At 48.1% G+C, this 19,743-nt stretch overlaps 1 protein-coding gene across 1 annotated transcript in view; it reads left to right on the top strand.

Moving 5' to 3' along the window:
• The window catches only part of tenm2a (teneurin transmembrane protein 2a), a gene marked incomplete at both ends in the record, with an annotated part of 146,028 nt that overhangs the window by 91,718 nt on the left and 34,567 nt on the right, over nucleotides 1-19,743 (top strand). The window contains 2 exons of the mRNA XM_079167122.1: nucleotides 2,082-2,313; nucleotides 9,707-9,945. Of these exons, the coding sequence (XP_079023248.1) occupies nucleotides 2,082-2,313; nucleotides 9,707-9,945 (471 nt within the window). The remainder of the gene's footprint in view (nucleotides 1-2,081; nucleotides 2,314-9,706; nucleotides 9,946-19,743) is intronic.

Genomic DNA, 19,743 nt, shown 5'->3' with positions numbered 1-19,743 from the left:
CTTTCACATTTATAGGGGCATGGCGGGGAAAGGAAGTCAAGTCAAATGTATTTATAAAGTGCTTTTAACAAACAAGATTTACCTCAGAGCGCTTTACATCTCTGCAAAGGAGACAAACAAAATGCAAATAAAAGCGAGATGAAAGAGAGGAAAACAATCCCCGAGAAGGAACGAGGCTGCGTAGGGGAGGAGACTACGAGAAATAAAACTCTCCCCGCGCTTTAAAATCAATTTTACACTCAGCATGGATGATGCAGGGGTTTGACTTTCCCTGCAGGTGTGTAACTGTGTGTACCCGACCGCATGTGCGTTTCTCCCAGGAGCGTGTTTGTACGTGCAAACAGATGCTTTTGTGTCTCTCCCGGGTAGCAGAGGTCGGGGCCCCTCCAACTTTCTCTCGTCTCCTTCCCCTCTTCCCCTCTTCCACCTGCGTCCCAGCGGCGCCGCGGCGGAATCAGGTCACCTTACAAACTTTCGTCGCCATTACGGCTGCATGGGAGGAGCTCGCTGCCCCGTATATATGCTCTAAGCACCCGTGTAGGGAGGAGGAAATGAGGAGGAGGAAGAAGGAGGGGAAGTTAGCATGCAGGCATATTGCTATAAATACACTTACTGCCTCCATTGATGTGCACGAGCCAGTTGCTGTGTGCATTTCTGTTTTTGCTTCGTGTAAAGTCACTTATCACTCATGCCTCTCAGGAACCTCTTGACCGACACACATCAAAGCAGACAGAAGAGTGCGACACATCCACCCGTCTCCCTTCCCCTCGCTTCTTGTTTTTTTTTTATCCAATGCAAGGGGAAATGACAAACAGAGGAGGGCAAGTGTGATCGAGCAGCTTGACAAAAGCAGCGCGTGTGCATATGTGCGCTCACTCCGTCCTTTGATCAGCGCCGAGGAAGGCAGCGTGCAAACAAACACAATCCCCACGATGTATTCCAACGCTCAGATGTGTAAAGTAACGATTAAAGTGCGGCGTGTCGTGTTGATGAAAGAGAAAAAATGCAAACTGAGTTGTAAAGCAGAAGAATTCAAAGCCGAATGTAACATCAATGACACCGGCGTGTCTTTGCAGTGAATTCCAACATTTCCCAAATTCCGACGGTTTATTATGACATGCGACGCGTTTCCTTGACCTCTTTTTTTCCCTTCTTTTTTTAGCAGCTGTGCTGTGAGTACACGCACCTGTCAATGTGTGAACAAAAGCATGCTAATGCGCATGCAGTGTTGCAGCTGTGTCGAGCTCCTATACTGTATGATATGTGGTGTATTGATTTTCCTCTACGAGCCCATACAGACTCGCACATGCTCTAGACGGGATCAGATCCCCCACTGATTCACACAGCGAGAGAAACGAGAGAGAGAGAGAGAGAGAGAGACGGAGATAGAAAGGTGATGTGTGAATGGGTGTTCTTGTCTGACTCATCCGGGTTTGTTTTTCAGCTCTCTCACTCAACAGTCCATTAGCTCAGAGTTGGAAGGGCTGGTATTGGATTCTATCTGACATGTTCCCCCCAAGTCTGAGAGCTAGAGATGAGGGCACACGCTGTGCGGAGTGCTCTAGTACTGCTCTCTCACACTCACACACACACACACACACACACACACACACACACACACATGCTTTCTCTCAGTTGTGATAAAGAAAAGAGTGAAAGCCAGAGAGAGAGTGGAAGAATTGGCTAAAAATAGAGCGGACAACAACGTAGGAAAAATGCGCAAGCAAAAATGTGAACACATGATTATCAAATTTCATGTATCTATTTAGCTGGAGCGTCCTGCTAAAATAAGTTATCGATCATTTGGAAAATATGACACCTTCTCTGACAAAATGATCGCCGACACAAAAGTAGCACATAATGGAATGTTAATGACATTATTTGCTAGCTGAAAAGGGCTTACATTTTTTTTTTTTTTGGCATGCTTAGAAATAAACACTAAATATCAAATAACATTTCTGTCCTACATTTGTAGCGTCTTGGCACGAACTCCTTCCCTCCCTTTCATCCGAAACTCTCTTTGATTTCCTTCACGAGGAAGCGTGGCACTTAAATCCCTCTCTGTTCTTGTCTCCTTCCAGGGGCCGCCAACCACCACAGTCAGTCCACGCTACGGCCTCCGCTGCCCCCTCCGCACAACCACCACACCTTGTCCCACCAGTCTGCCAACAGCCTGAACAGAAACACCCTGAGAGGGGGACGCAACCCCATCCACGCCCCGGCTCCGGGCACTGGAGACGGACCCACCACCCCAGAGTCGGTCCAGCTGCAAGACAGCTGGGTTCTCAACAGTAACGTCCCGCTGGAGACCAGGTCAGAGGAAATATCTTCCCTTTATTTCTTTTTCTTTTTTTTGCTAACATCTCGACCCACTTAAAGCACAGCAGTGGAATGAGCCTTGAGTAATCAATAGTGAGGAATGAAAGGTCAGAGCCGTGCTGCTTCAACAACATTCCTGTGAACAACAAGAACGATGCTAGCAAAGGCAATAAGAGCTGAGGCGGATGTAACCCGATACAGAACAGTTTACTCTCTCCGGCAATCGTAGACTTTGTTCAGAATGTTGAGAAAACAATCTCACCACAGGAAGAGCAGTCACCTTGGAAACAAATAACACAAGCTAGCTTGTAAGCTAACGGTGAGTTTTTAACGATATAAAAGTGTTTTGAAGAACGTATTTACTACCGCCTCCTGGACTGACAGCACTGGAGCACTTTATGAAATTAAATGAATGCTCCAATTTGGGCTCTTTGCCTCTCCATTACTTCAAAGGTCAGCTGTCAAGGTGGTAAACAACTTTGAGAACGCTCACGCAGTCGGGTGCAGGTCCAGTGTGAGCTTCGATGCAACGCCATGGAAATGAACACATCTTACACATTCACCGAACGTGAATAAAGAATCAGGCTAGATAGCCGAACTTAATGGCTTTAATGGACTTGCAAATGCTCAACAGCATAAATTAGAGTGTCAAAGTTCACCACAGTTGAACTGTGCCATGTGTCCCAGCTGCAGACAGATTTACTCTGCCTCTTCATGCGGATTACATTTGAATTATCAGACTTTGTAATATGACATGTTTGCAGTTATAAATAATGCTGCGACAGAGCTCCTAACACCTAAGATCATTTTATTCTCACTGGTCGTCTTCCCCACGAAGGTAGAAGACATGAACTTTGAACCATTCTGCTGGTTTGTCTCGAAGAAGCATATTTTTAGAACTGTAACATCATTTGTTAATGATGCATCTAACGGACACAAGCTACACTTTTTCGTCCACCAAGCAAACACAACACCTCAGAATATCATGTGCGGTGTGTCCCCACACCCCCTCCCATCGTTCGGAGGCAATGTATTAACAAAATGAAAATCACTCTTGGCCACAGATCCACAAAGCTGTGCAACTCAAACGCATCCTCTACCTCATCTCGCGGTGCAACACAAACAGAAAGCTGTCAAAGCCATTATGCATGCACCCTCACGTGAGGGAGCAGGAAATACAAACCATTTCACACACCCTACATATGCGCTTTTGCCAGTACACTAAGAACACTTACCGGGCAAACAGAGCATTCATGCAGGGTATTACTATTCATGAGGCATGCAGTGAGAGGGGACACTGCCTACATGCTTGCTAGCATGCACACGCTCGTTCTCCGAGCATTTACTCTGCAAGCTGTAGTTGTGTTTCTCCTGCTGGGCGCTGGGGCTTCTGGCTCCGATGGTCCCGGATAAGCTCCCCCGAGTGCCGGCCCTGTGCAGTATTTATGAGGCCCGGCCATGATTAATTCAGCCCCGCTGGTCTCAGGTCCATGCTCAACCTGTGCTGATGCATCGCGTCGGTATGCATGATGGGTAAGGAGATGCGCGGTGTTGAACAAGAATACCTACAGCTTGAAATAGAAGCTATTTCCAGGTCAAATTGTTTACCGGTGTTGCCATGTGCGATGCGTAGGCATTGACATCGTTTCAGGAGACAGGTGGTTTTCTTTTGTTATTTCCACTTTTTCACAGAAGCCGCCGTGGCCGCCATCTTTACAGATTGAAACAAAGCGGCGAACACCCTGACACACGCTGTCGAGCTCTCCACCCGTGCCAGTATTTGGTCGTGTTCAGGTGGTGGGGTTGGGCATGGCCGGGAGCCCGCCGCAGTGAATGGAGCCCAGAGCGGCCGACAGGGTTTCCAGCTCCACCCTCCATCCCAGATTGGGCCCTCCTCTGCTGGGTCTGGCGATGGCGGAGATTGGGTGGGCTGGCTGGAGCTGCTGGAGCCCGGGACCGGAGTCAGAGCCAGAGAGTCACTCCATCCCCGCGTTGGCAGAGCCCGTCCTCCCGGCACGCTGTAACCGGCACATGTGACGGAGGGAGCGCACGGTCACGCGCGGTCGCGCGTATACGCGTGTCTGTTTGCATCCGAGCATGTGTGCTCTCTTTGACTTCGACTGCTTCCCATTGTAATCATATGTTAATTTTGGCATTTGTTGTCCACTCGTTATAGCATAGCACGTGTGTGTGTGTGTGCGTGTGTGTGTGTGTGTGTGTGTGTGTGTGTGTATGTTTTGGCTTGACCCGATAGTGTGACAGCGCTGAGAGGATGAAGATTGATCACCTAAGAACACCCCAGGGCTTGGATGACTGGCAGGGAAAGAAAGAGATAGGACAAGATGAGAGTGGCGGGGGCGGGGGGGTGATATAGCAGAGAGCGGGAGAGGGGGGGGTGGAATAGTTTACGGTAGTGGAGGGAGAGATAAAGAGGGAGAGAGAGGGAGAGGAATGGAGAGAGGTGGTGATTGAAGGAGATTGTTTTGGGGAGTGTGTGTGAGAGAAGATAGAAAGGCAGAGGAAGGAGATTGGGGTCCGTAGAACATGGATACATTTACCGGTGTGAGATAAATGACTATAGATGGCTGGTGCCACTGTGTGTTTGTGTGTGCGTGTGCGTGTGTGTGTGTCTGTGTGTGTGTGTGTGTTAGTGTGTGTGAGGTGGGCAAAAATGCATTCCTCTCTGTGCATGCAAGAGCACATGTGTTGCAGCATTTCGCGAGAGAGTACCTGATTTCCAATCGGTCCTCTGGGGCCTCTTGGCGAGCTGATGCCAGTTTCAATCTCTCTCTGTGATCTCAGGACATTCCCCGGCTCCCTCCGCTCGGGGCCAGAGCTCTCGGGGAGAAATAAGATCACTGAGAGAGTTGCAGCATCTCAATTTATCTGGAAGGAGCAGCAGAGGGTGGGATGGTGGTGGTGGGGGGGCTATAGGTTACTTTCAAATGCATTACTGCAGAGACAGACTCGGAGATGCTACCTGTGGGAAGGAACCACGGGGGGGGGAAGAAGAAGGAGTCGGTTACAGAGAAAAGATTCATGCCCAGCCCTGTGACCGAGACCGTGATATATGTATATGAGACCCACATAATATCAGGTTTATTGATGATATTGCGTTCATACAGTATATACTGTCAACCTAATATCCAATATTATTATGCAGAGACACAAAGTAAGCTCTCTTTTTTTCAACTGCACGTTCACTTGTTTCAGGTATTCATTTTAAAGAGCGATGAAACACAGAAATGATAATGAGTTAACACATTCATATCGTATATATTGGAGAATGCTATCGCGTCATGTCATGCTGTGCTATCATGAATGTTGTCAGCAAATGCAGATAAACACTCTTATTGTCAACAGCAGTTGAGAAGAAAAGTCTCGCCACAAGGTCCATTTAGACGCTGTTCTGGAGCTTTTGAGCAAAACACATGATGTTCATCAGACGATGGAGTCCATGCTGGATTAATAGATTGCCCCACATACTGAATTGAGATTGTTTTCTCAATTCAATGTAATTTGGAGCGAGATTAAAACTGAAGTTAGACAACTTCCTGCTTTGCAAATGATGCAATACTAACTTTTTGATGAAGTCACACCACACACTTTAAAGTAGTCCAGCCTGAGTGGGCAGAGATAGAATAGCAGAGGACCCCTTGGCTCTCCGCACGGGACTTTGGCTGTTATTCAAGTGTGAAAATTCCTGAAACACAAAAAAAAAAAGGTTCCCCCCCCCCCCCCCCACGTCCTGTCACAGCCGCTGTAATGGATGATATGAGCCTAAACCTAACGTCAACATTATGCAGACTCTACTGGTGACTGTCAAAATACCTTCAGCCGACATTGCAACATGCTGCTCTGATCAATTACTGTGAAGCAAACATTCAATGGGATTGATCAATCATTGCTGAGTATAATCAGATAGATCCTGACGCATCTCACCTACTTGACGATGAACAATCGCCTCCCTCATTAAATATATGGCCTTTACCACTGATTATTTATAAAAGAAAATGTAGTGAATTCTTCAGATGTTAGCGTTGGAATTTCAGGAGACGTGGGGGCGCCTTCACTAAAAAAAAACCTGCGGGAATACAAGCCGTCATTTGAGTGCACTGTTCCTTTAATGTAAAGATTTTTTTCATAACATCCCTGTATAGTTGAATACGAGTTTGTTTTAGCTTTTTACACATATCACTCAGGGCTCATTGTTCCCTGTCCTCCTTCAGAACAACACTCAGGCAAATGAATGCCCATTAGACTGTGTCCATCTGCCGATTGTTGTTTCCTGAAATTGTAGCAGGGAACAATTCTCACGAGGCCGTCCGCGAGCATCCTCCAATCCCCGAGCCTTTTGTTTCATTCTGAGATCTGACCAGGTTTTTTTTTCTTTTTTCCTTCAGTCACCCCCACGCCGAGCCAACCGCCGCTAATTGTTCTCTACCTCTGATGATTATTCTCATAGCGCTATCCGAAGCAACCACATGTTTGTGAGAGCTGAGAAAATAAAGAGTGTGTTCTCTCGCTCAAGGGGAATGCGAGCTTTGACTTCCTGCTAATTACCCAGCATGCTCTCTGTTCTGTGGTTAATTGTCCAGGTCCTCTCTTTCTCTCGATGGGGGACAGGGTTGGAATGGAGTGAAAACATCCACCCTTTCTCTCTGTTTGCCTTCCAATCTGTAGCCTCCCTCTCCATCCTCCATCCCTCTCTGAGGGTCACTCTTCGGCTCCGCGAGGATGGAAATGAAAGGCTCAGTAGCACGTACAGGGCAATCTCGCGAAAGAAAACCCACATGGATTTTTATTGTTTGTGCGTGGGCGGGTGCCCATGTCTGAGTCTGTGTGAATGTGTGTCAGTGTGTGAGTTTGTGCTTGCTTGTTCTGCATGCACGTGTGTGTGTGAGACAGGATGCATGACAGCGAGGTAGCAATGGTTATATTTGAGGGGGGGGGGGGGGTGGGGCTGCTGCTGGCAGCTCAGTGGAAGAAAAGGGAAGGGGAGGAGGGGCTGGGTCTCTGTCAGCCCTCTCTAATTATGTGTGACGTTTCCATGCTGGACCACTGTCAGAAATCCCACAGTATTCACACACAAACGCACGGACGCGCACGCGAGCAAACACACACAGCCCGGCACTAATGATACAGAATTGTGATTGCCGGCTGCCTGCTATGATAGAACCCCTCCATAGTCCTCCGCTACATAAATCAATGTCAATTACCTCCCCAGAGCACATTAGACACTTTCCATTCCTACTCGTAATTAGTATAGCCCATAGACATATTCCCATCCCACACCAAGCTTGCTGCGGAGCTTCTGCACACAAACAAACGGAGCCAGGAAATGAAATGAATGCGGGGGGGGGGGGCAACGCGTTCAAATGCATACCGGCACATTAAGTCGCGTACATAGCGCCGCACGGAAGGAAAGTAATTGACCAGATCGCCTCCTCCTTGCATATGTGCGCACATGAGGGGTATTGTAATTAATTACCGCTGGCCTCGCCATCACAGAGTGGCTGTGAAAATGAGTTGAAACAAAGACACATGCTGGTTGACCTTGGAGTGTGTGTGTGTGTGTGTGTTTGTGCGTATACACATGCCTTCCACACGCGTTCTAGCATTGGGGAGCGTGTAGGTTTGTGCGTGCATATTAAAATTGAGGGCTGTGACACTGACAGGCTGGTATTTTTAGACAATAACCTCATATTTCTTTGCGTGCCATCTCCTTGCGCTCATTCAGACCTATGCGTCTAGAGGTTGTTGCCCCCCCCCCCCCCCCCCCCTTTCTTCTCCGCCCTCTGTTTTCCTTGGTGTCACGCAGCGTACCTGACAGGTTAAGGCAGAGGAAGAAGGAGGGAAGGGGTGGAGAAGGAAAAATGAGAGGGATCCAGCAGGATAGCAATCCAACAATCAGTGGCATGAGATGATGAGAGAGACAGAGAGAAAGAGAAACAGAGAGAGAGAAAGAAAGAGATAGACAGAGCACAGACTGGCTGAATAATTGATAGAGAGTGAAGCGGCGCTCCCAAACCAAAATCTTTATGCTCTGAGCTCATCACCTGTTTTCACCAACTGTTTTTTAAGGAGAGAGGACACATGTACAGACACGTGTATAATATTATCATATCCGAGAAATTATGGATAAAACTTCTTAAATATGACCGTATTTTTAATAACAGCAATTGTTGTTTAACCATCATAACATGCCAGCCCTCAAGCAGCCTTTTGGAGAAACGAGGAGAACCAAACAAAATATCCTGTCTTTGCAGAAATGTCCTCCCTTCAAAGATCAGAAACTCACAAAGACACAAAGACAGAAAAGCCAGCGCATGTGCACCTACACACACACACACACACACTCAAAAACACACAAACGGAGCGAATTCCACAAAGACGAGCAGACAAAAAAACTCCCTCCCCTCAGTCGTCTTTGTTGCAATGGAGTGACCTCGCCTCCTCTGATCTGTCACATTCACCTGAGGGCTTTCTTCTGTGGAACCACCTGTTGTCTGGGTAGGGGCCGCTCCTCGCGCCCCATGTGGGTGTCGCGAAAGATGTCACAAAGGTGCCACAGAAGTTGCTCTTATTGTGTCCTTGAAAAGTTTCTCGAGAGCAGCATTTCATTTCCTTACCATGGCAACAACGTTCCTACAAGGTCAGATCAAAAAAGGAGTCTGCAAAGGAAGGAGGGAGGGATGGAGAAGGAGACGGGGAAAAAAAGAAAAGGCCTAATGTATGTGAGAAGTAGTGGAGCGGCAGGAGGGGGAAGGAAAATGATGGCATGGGAAGGCGAGGGAGAGTAGCGAAGGAGACGCGTTGGGTGAGCAGGTGCAGCGATATCAGAGGATAATGGGTAATATGACCAAAAGGATGATGGTTCAAATCCTCCTTTTATCCTCTCTGAGCTCTGACCTCACTAGGGCAATGAGGACAGGAAAGGGGGACGGCAGTGATCCTCTGAAGCCATCGAGAGCAGAAGCGAGGCGCATCGTAAGTGGGGTGAGCGGAGGCGAAGCGACGGAATGGAATGGGAGAGGAAAAAAAGAAAAGAAAAAGAGTGCAGCAGGTGGAGGTTAAAACGAGACCTTGGACTGGAACGGGCTGAATCGGAGACACAATCAGTTCAAGGATGTTCAAACCCATATGGCAGAAAGGGTTCATCGGAAAGAGAAATTGGACAGACGCTTGCACATATGTGACCCTGTCTCTTGCACTCTGATGGGGCGGTACTGTGGCGTGTCCGCCAAATGTTTACCTCTCTACCAGAGCTCTTTTTTTTTTTTCAAACCACTTGTTTCAGCCCCAGAATCGACTCATAACACAAATCTTTTCTCTAGACCTGTAGAATGACCTTTTTTCACTCCTGTGTTTTTTTCCCCCTCTTCAGGCACTTCCTGTTCAAGACGTCGTCAGGCACCACCCCTCTCTTCAGTAGCTCCTCCCCCGGGTACCCGCTGACCTCGGGAACTGTGTATTCTCCGCCCCCTCGCCTGCTACCCAGAAACACCTTCTCCCGCTCGGCCTTCAAGCTTAAGAAGCCGTCCAAGTACTGCAGCTGGAAATGTGCGGCGGTGACGGCCATCGCAGCTGCCGCCCTGCTGGCCGTCCTGCTGTCCTACTTCATCGGTGAGTGATGTGACGCACCACATGTTCATGAATAGCAAACTTTAATCATGTCTTCTGAATGCGCATGCTTAGTCACACATTTTCTTTTAGGTTGGTTGTCCCTGTTTGTTTCTGGGACCCATAGCGCATGAACTTTGCTTTTATCTGTATTCATCCCAGACCACAGTGGGGGGGCGTCAAGCCAACGGCCCGTTGTAAACACAAGGCAGATTCTCGAGGTGCAGGAGTGTTGTCACTGCAGTCAAAATGAGACTCAGCCAGGGCCCTGGCCTCCACTCTGCATCAGCAAACAGCCAGTCAGACAGACAGAGAGATTCACACACCACAGCATAATGTGGCTGTTTCTTTTCTTTTTTTCTTTTTCGTGAGCAGGTATCAGTTAAGATAGGAATCCCTGACTCACCCAGCAGGGGAGCGAATGCCTCTTCACTGATCTGAAGCCAATGCGCGATAGTCATACTTAAAGGAACGGCGGATGCTCAGAGGAGAGCACTTAGCGAGCACCTCGGGAGGAGATTGTGATGGCTGGCTTCTGGTTGATCTGAAGGGAAGAGAGAGAGAGAAAGAGCAACGAGTCGGGGAGTGTGTGTGTGTGTGCGTGGGCGAGGATTTTATCCTCTCTTGACCTGGTTCACTGGACAGGAGAATGCAGGCCTGTATGTGTGTGTGTGTGTGTGTGTGAGAGAGATAGACAATAGAAAGAGGAGGAACAGAAAATCTATGTATGTTTGGCTGTGTTTGTGTGTGTATGTGTGTGTGTGTGTGAGGAGGCAGATGTGTCACCGAGCCCTTGATTGGCCTCTTACCCGAGAGACTAGAGGCAACAGATGGGGGATCTTAGGAAACAGTGGCATCAGCAGAAAGAACAACCTCCTTATCTCCTCTACATACATTATTAATACCATTTTGCATTATTTATAAATATATATATATATATATATATTTATATATACATCACCATCCATCTCCCCATCCACAGTGAATGTGCGTGTGTGTGTGTGTACACGTGGGCTACGTGCACTTCAGCATGCAAGCCTGGATGTGTCCAAAAAGCACACGTGCACTCTCAAGTTTGTGTTCATATGTGTGTGTGTGCGTGTGTGCGCGTGTGTGTGTGTGTGTGTGTGTGTGTGTGTGTGTGTGTGTGTGTGTGTGTGTGTGTGTGTGTACCCCCTCTGAGTGCCCTTGAGAGCGGAGCGCGTCCTCCAGAGCAGATCAAGGCCCCTTGCCTTGGGGCACACAGACCGATCCGGCCTCTCCTGAGCTTTGCGCGGTCACACCGCGCTGGACAGCCACATACGGAGGAAGGAAGGACCTTCCCCGTTGATACTTGAGGGCAGGGATGTAGTGGAGCGTAGGAACTCACCAAACCCTCCGTCTTATTTTTATTAGCAGCGTTGGGGCTCACTTGGGGAATGCAATGACACAAATATTTGTTTTCGTCAGAGAACATGCAATCGTTAATAATATGAAGCTGATAAGGAACTAATGAGGAAAATAATTCAACATTTTTCAAATCTGAGGACATAATTGCTTGCCTTATCTGCACTTCTTCTTTTTTTCTTTTTTTTTTTACCACTACATCAGTGTTAGTGCGCCAGCTGGGTACTTCCCAGACACATACAACGTGTTAACTGTGTTGCATGTCTGTCTTGATAATTATTAGCATTAGCTGTTTAGCCATAATAAGAAAGGACTTTTTATAGCTACAAATGAGACTGGTACGCATGCTCTCCCAATACAGTGTGAATATAGCTGTAGTGCTGTACATTGGAGCCTTTTTTTAACGGACTTCAGTGTATAAGCTCCACTTTCTGTGTATTTACAGTTTTATTGTAAGCCAAACGTCAGTGCTTCTCCACCAAACCTAATTGTGCAAGTGGCAATAATTCGGTAAGCTGAAAGAGGCTGTAATGATACTTTATTGTCATTACAGTATTACTTTTGCGAACAGTGGGGCTCCTTTTTTTTCAGCTGCTGTAAGGAAATGTTTTGCTCTGGTGTTTTGTCTGTGCTGAACAGAGCTGTAGCAGTGCTGCCAAGCCTGAAACCCTTGTGTTTACCTAGCTTTTTGTAGCGTTAATCGTGCAGCGAGTTTCGGTCGGAAGAGTTCACTGCTCATAAGGGGGATTTTGTAGAGCCTGTGTGTGTGTGTGTGTGTGTGTGTGTGTGTGTGTGTGTGTGTGTGTGTGTGTGTGTGTGTGTGTGTGTGTGTGTGTGTGTGTGTGTGTGTGTGAAAGCCCAGCACTCACTGGGGGGATTCTGTAGAGCACCCAGAGCCATGCAGCGTGAAGAGGACCCCTCTGAGGCCTCCGCCCAGGAGCCCGCTCATAAATTACACCAGGACACATGTGCCTAAACAGCACTTTTCATTTTTGTGCGAGCACGCGTGAGCGTATGTGTGTGAGTGCTCCTCCCCACAGAGCTACCTGCGGGATGTGTGCGCGACAACGTGTGTGTCTGATAGCGAGGCTTTGTGGGCTCGCTGGCCTTCAAACAAAATCCTTTTTTCTTTTTTTCTTTTTCTTTGGCGCTTCTCAAGGCCATAAATAAACACTGAACAATCTTCCAGAAACACACACACACACACACACACGTGTGCATGCACAAGGAGAACCTTTTAGAAAGGCTGGACTCAGCATGCTTCAGGAGCACGGTAGATGTTATCTCTTTGAAGCTTATTCACTGTGTCCTACTGTTAGAAAAGAGCCATGGGGATGAGATAAACACACACACACACACACACACACATGGATACACAACATGGAATAAGCATGTGCAGCTATGTGTCTCTGCATATCTGTACAAAGAAATGTGTGTTTGTGTGAGTTAGAGAGAGTCCTTTTGTTCGGCTAACGCATTTAGCTCCCAACTCCGGCGGAGTATGGCCTTGTCTTTACGTGTGAAGGAATGACTGAACGGATGGAGGGAGGAGGATAAACGACACTGCTTGTTCTTCATTCCCCCGGCGTCTTGTTTGCTCGCTCCGCATGGAGCGCCGGAGCCAAAGGAGAGGTGGTTGCTAGGATACAGGTGAGCGGCTGGCATGCGGGAGGGAAGACGCGCCCGTCATTGTGTACGGCAACCTGGAGAGAGCGAGATATAGGGAGACGCAAGGGAGAGGAGGGAAGAAGAAGAAGGAAAAAAAAGGGTTGGGATAGAGTTAGAGCAGAGAGGGCAGAGGGGAAGAAGGGAGACACCGTCAGCGTGTGGCCAGAACATAAAGGGGAGAGGAAGAGGAGGATTGATGGCTGGACAGACGGAGGCAGAGGGCTGAGGCTGATATGTCACAGTTGGCACCACAAGGGACGAGAGAGCGAGATTGAGGGGGAGAGAGGAGAGTGGTCTGTTGTTTTCACTGCCGGGAAAAAAGGAGGGGAGCCGACGGGGGGGGGGGGGGACGAAACCGAGGGCAGGCAGAGGGAGGCGAGATGAAGGAGAGCGTGGCCTACTGAGGTCCTGTCACCTGGAAATATCCATGGGACTAATGTCTCCTAATTGATCACAGCGAGCGGAGAACAGAGCGAGTGTGACAGAGAGAGAGAGAGAGAGAGGGGGGGGGGGGGGGGAGAGGGGGGAGGACGAGAACAGGGGGGGCGTTGACAAAATAAGTTAGAAGCGAGAAGACGGATGTACGTCTCGGAGAGATGCACGGGATGAGGAGGCCGGTGTGACGCAAGGATGAAAGATCGAGGACATGTCAGAGTCCAGGTGGACTGTTTTCACACAGAGACAGGTGTGCCCTTGACTGCAATGAGTAAACTCGCTCGCGGGCGCCGGTGTCACCTTCGCGGGGGTGTTTCGTGTGAATGTGCGCGCGCGTGATGGCTGAATTTGTCAGGCTCAGTGGCATACTCCACATGGTATTGTCACCACTGATGAATGAGAGCGCACAAACACGCGCGCACACACACAGACGCAATGTATTTTTAGTCTAGCTCTCAGCTCCCCTTGTCTATTGATTAAACACACACACACACGCACGCACACACACACACACACACACACACACTGTCATCGAGTGTGACCTTCATGCCTCTGAGCCGACCACTTTCCATCCATCATTGCCGTCTCGCTGTACCAGACTGATCACAATCGCTTACTGCCCATTCTTACCGCTCGTAAGCGTCTCACTTCAGTGCATTCATAACGACGCTGCCTTACATAATAACATGTTAATGATTTTTACTGCCCAAAGACGTAGCGCTCTGCCAAAACACACCGGGCATTAATGTAATCAGAGTTTGCATTTTCTAAAGAAGAAAAAAAAAAAAAAAAGTGTCATATTTGTGTCACTACGCTGGCTGCAGTGCAGTAGTGATCACCCAGCAGCTGGGTAGGAAACAGGGGCGTTTCAGGAGAGCGTGTTTACAGATTTGTACTCCGTTTTAAAACAAGACTCTTTTCTGTCTGAGCGCCATCTAATGCACACCAGACAGGCGCACAGGAAAAGGAAATAATTAGAACGAAAAGGTTGAATTCCTGTACATTGTCAGCACTGAGTTTGACGCCTCGGCCTTTTGTCAGGCATCCAATTGAAAATGTGAAACAACACACACCTTCATACTGAAGCCCCAGGCTCTAACAACCAATCAAAAGGGGGAGCCACTTTTCAAAAACACCTGAGACAATTATCACATCACATTGATTCAAATAATAAAAACAGGACCAAGCCACCCCCCCCCCCCACCGAAATGTCACGTCACCACGCCTCCAACTTAAATGTTTCCTGACACACAAAGACACTGATTAGCACGTTTTTTTTTACAATAAATAGCGTCTTCCTGCAACATTGACAGCTTAATGAAGTGGTTCCCAATTCACTTTGACCTTTAACAGCAAAGCAGTGCCTCCTCTATGAGGTTAGAGCATTCAACCAGAGAGCAACGTCCCCCTATTGGATCTGAATAGTTCATTATTCATTATGTTGAAATAAAGAAAGCAAAGCATGGAAATAGGATTTGTATTCCTCATCTTTATCTTATTAAGATCACATTTGGGAGCCACTGTCTCAGGACATGTTTCAAGTAATAGAACATGTAGGGAAAAATAGGGAAAAGAAATGCAATGCATCGCAGATTATGTGTTATTATTTAACAGCTATGGCCCCATTTTTGGCGACCCCATTATCACAGGTTATATTTCTAACACTTGCAAGTCGTTGAGTCAAAGTGTGCTGTTCCTTTCTTTGATTGTTTCAATAACAGCTGTGAGAGTTTAACGCTGGTACTGTACCGTGTGTGTGTGTGTGTGTGTGTGTCATCGTGACAAAACGTAGTCCTGGAGAAGCTTACTGTAGCAGGAACTACTACAGAACAGGTTTTCAGTACTTTGTTTAAATGTCTGTCTGTTGACTTTGAGGAGATTTTCTCAACGCGATATCGTCACAGCCATGCAAGATGCAGTAACGTAACTTTTTTAAGTTGAGATCAAAATGAAGGCCGAGTCCCAAGATGAGTGTATTCCAAGCAAGCGCATCGGGAGTAGGGGGGGGGGGGGGAGTGGGTACGCCCCTGGCCTGATTTGGTGCTGCGGCTGGTGTGATCCTATCAGACGGTCTCTAGTTTGAATAGTTTTCAGAGGCTTCAGGAGGTGAAAGTATTTTTTTTATTTCACAGTGCAAAAAAAAAGCAAAGTCTTCTGAAAGTAATTTGTTTTTTAGGCAGAAATATGACCTTTTTCCCCTCTTCTTTCCCACCTTTTTTAATCATCTTACAACCTGTCAGGTTCATCTGAGCCACCCTGTGGGGAGTCTCATCCCACTGCCTTAGTACAAGCCTCTGGAATTAGAAGACAAAAGGAAAAATGGAGAGAAAATCCAACTATGTTGCTGATTGTGTATTCAAGTTTTTGTTTTCATTATTATATTATTCATTTTGTTGACAGATGTTGTCATTTTTGGCCCTTTAAAGAAAATCAGTGTCTACTAGTGGCCCCTGATCAGAGGTTATATGAGTGATGTTCCTTTCTTGGATGTCTTCATTTGAATGCTTTTAAGATACCTGAAGAAGTATCTTTTATCTTTTTTCATTCTTATCTATCGTATCAATCATCTCTGGACTCCTCAGCTTTATCTCGCAAAACCCTAGGGGGTCCTGACCCAAGGTTGTTTTTTTTCAATAACAAACAAAGACAGTGAGCCCCTTGAGTGTGTGTGTGAGTGTGTGTGTGTGTGTGTGTGTGTGTGTGTGTGTGTGTCTGCTTCAGTTGTGTCGGTCCTGCTGGTCTCTCACGTTGTGGCTGCGTTCCAAAGCCAGCTCCTTGACCCCAAAGTCCCCTCTCACTCTGCATGTGGCTTCCCGTCTGCCGATACGAGGAGGAACAGCTAGAGGTCAGGATGTGTCGCTCATGCCAGTGTGGGTGTGCGTCCACATACATTTGGTGTGTGTGTGTGTGTGTGTGTGTGTGTGCTGGGGTGAGGTGAGGGCATATGGTGAATGCAGGAACCTGGGCACAAGGATCAGACGGGGAGCGTGTGTCCCTAGCAGCCGGGCCTGTCGCACTGATAAAGGTTAGGATCTTACCACACGTCGCCGGTCCAGGGAGAGGGCAGGGCATGGCCGGGCCCGGCCACAAGGCGCTATACCATCTGCACCAGAGGGATAAATGGGTCATCGGCATGGGCCAGGTGATCCACAACCCAGTGCACACTTGTTCAGCCAGTACACGGTGGAAAAAAAATCAATGTTTGTCCTTTGACTTCCTGTCTGTTTACCTGCTGTTTCTCTACGTGCTTTGGAGGATCTATTCTTTGCTTTGATGTTGTGCATAAATCCAGAATTCACGGCCTGTCTTGACATCACTGCGGAGCGTTTGCACCGCCCCGCATCATGGGCTCATTTCATTCTTTTATTTCCTCATTCATTTATTCATTAGTGCGGGTCTTATCTGGGCCCAATCGTTAGTCCAATTAGGCCCATGGTGCTTCACTAGTCCTGTGTTGGAAACAGGAGATGGATGATGGTGAAGCGAAAGAAAGAAATGTCCTCTCTTCTCCTCTCCCCCGTCTCTCATTTTCTTTCAGCCTCTCCGTCTCTTGGCCTCCAGAGCGAACTCTTCTCCCCGTCTCTCTCTCTCTCTCTCTCTCTCTCCCCCCCCTCGCTCACTCCCTCTCCCTCTCTGATCTGCGATAAGATAGCATAGTTCCTCATATCCTGTTTCTAATACAGATCGATGAGAGGGAGAGGGCCGAGGTAGGAAGGGATGAGACGAGGCAGAGTGGGTTGATGAGGAGAGGAAGAAGGCGCAGGGAGGGGCGGGGCGGTGAGGGGTGGGGGGGGGGGGTAGGGTAGAGAGATCTGAAGAGGAAATGAGGATTCAGAAAGGAGGACATCACTCAGATTCACATCTCTTTTCATTTAGCCCCATCACACAGACACACACACACACGCACGCGCACGCGGGCCGTCTCAATATCTCAGTGCCAATAAGGAAGCCATTTCTGCTGCGTGATTGAGTGAGTTGCCGTTTCTCTCCGCCAGACGCTGTTTTGCAGGTGGGAGCTGCGAGAAAAACTCACATAACCTTTTGTGTTGCAGTCAATTACAGTTCAGTTGCATCAGCTGGGTAAGGAGGTCCCGCCGGGGGTTGCTGTGTGTGTGTGTGTGTGTGTGTGTGTGTGTGTGTGTGTGTCTGCGTGCGTGCACTTGTTGTTAACACCGTGCAATTTTAAGCATGCATACGCAAATACACACACACACACACACACAGGCGCAGACAAATTGTCTCTCTCAGTGTCTATGACCCCCGAGGGCAGCAGCCAACCGCCGCCCCCGTCCCTCTGTCTGAGACTCTAAATGATCTCAGCGAGCAGCGCCTTAACAAAAAAACCTATCTGAGAGACAAGCCCGCTTTATTTATAGACTACATAAGTGGATATTGTGTTGTAAATTCCAAGAAACATCCCAAATGGCCTGAATATTGAGCAGCCGAGGGGCAGCAGGCTGCCTCTCTCTCCCCCCCCCCCCCCCCCCCCCCCCCCCCCAGTCTCTCTCCCTCCGTGTTAGCACCGCACCCCTTTTGCTGCAGAGACGTGGGTGGGTGGGGGGGGGGGGGGGGGGGGAGGGGGGGGGGGTAGTGAGGTGCGAGCGATACAGAACAAACGCAAAGGTGCGTTGTGATGGGGGGGGGGGGGGGGGGGGTAAAGCAGGGAAAAGAAAGGCTTCCTAAACCAATTAGCAGCCGGGCCGAGGATGGGCGGGGCTGGTCTCAGCTACAATTACCGCCCTAATTGAGGTCAGAGTTGTTAATTTAGTGGTGAATTAGAACAGTTAATATGCATTTACCAGGACGGCCAGGGGAGATGGCAAAGAATAGTGTGTGTGTGTGTGTGTGTGTGTGTGTGTAGTGTGTGTGTGTGTGTGTAGTGTGTGTGTGTGTGTGTGTCGTGTGTGTGTGTGTGCGCGCATACACTTGTGCTCTTCGTTTAATCTTGGACTCATTGCAAGCGATTACATACGAAAGCATGCAAGGGTCCATCCTCCCGCCTTTGGTGCAATTAGGAGCAGTGCAATTCGGTTCAACGGGAGATGCGGCCTGTTGACTACGCCATGATACGGTTGAGGCGGAGAGACGCGAGAGCAGGAGAGAGTTTGAACAGTTGGAACATGTTCCAGAGAACAGAATGATACAATATCTTCCAGTCAGGGGGACGCTCAGTGAACAGTCTGCCCACAAAGTCACCTTTCTCCACCCAGAAATCCATTTTGCACCCTTTGACTCTGACACGAATACGTATTTCCCAAAACACACGTATAGCCCAAGCGTGAGCTTTGTCTTTCTGTCTGATTGCCTGCTTTGAGAACCACTTACCGTCGGAGCATGAATCACCGCCATCTTTTCTCACCCAACCAGTCAACACGACGCAGGGCCACTCATCCCTTAAATCTTTCCCCTCCACTTGCCATCTTCTTCTCCGTTCCTCATTCCATCCGTAGGGGCTCTTATTCATCTCATCCTCTCTTCTCTGCAGCATCATCATCATCACGGAGCCTGTTTCCCTGCTTTTTTCTTCTTTTTTTTAGTCCTCAGGGGATTTTATGTTCTTTAATATTCTCTCAGATCCTTTCTGTCCTCCAGTATTCTCTCTGTTCCTCTCGTGTTCTCCTCCTCTCTGCCGAGGTTCAGCGCGACTCCTTCAAGACCCCCCCGGTCCTCATCCCTCTGTCCATTTTTCTTCTTGTTTTGTCACGGGATCACGTGTGCTGCTGCCGCCGTTTCAGATGCTGTCTTCTGCAGATGATACTGGCAAGCACTTTGCCTCTCTAAATTATGCATCGAGATTACATAAAAATAAAAAAAGAACCTCTCGAAGCAACAGATCTATTTTTAATCCGACTCGTTTGCTTGTTAAACCTGTTTCTCTGTGATCTTTCCACGTGTACGTGTGTGTGTGTGTGTGTGTGTGTGTGTGTGTGTGTGTGTGTGTGTAGTGTGTGTGTGTGTGTGTGTGTGTGTGTGTGTGTGTGTGTGTGTGTGTGTGTGCGTGTCAGAAGACAGAGATTAAAAAGGAACGCAGCCCAAGTCAGACTCTCTTGTTCTCCTTGTATCTGTCTGTCGAATTCAATTCAGATTGTCTTCATTGGCATGGCATTTAATAAAGCCTTCCAATGCTGCTTCAAAAACAGTAATTACGGCAATTATGATCCGAAAAGAAAATGCTCAAAAATCATGGCAACACAATGCTAAATACATCAATTTCAGAGGTTTCATTTTGGCTGAAATTACACCCTAACAAAGTCAGAAGTGTTGTTAGAATGAGGGATGGTGCTCGAAAGGAGAACGATAACGCATGTCTCT

Source organism: Pholis gunnellus (genome assembly GCF_910591455.1).
Source record: "Pholis gunnellus genome assembly, chromosome: 10".
In the NCBI taxonomy this organism is placed as follows: Eukaryota; Metazoa; Chordata; class Actinopteri; order Perciformes; family Pholidae; genus Pholis; species Pholis gunnellus.
Note: the sequence above shows the minus strand (reverse complement) of the source record. Positions and strands in the feature narration are given on the sequence as shown.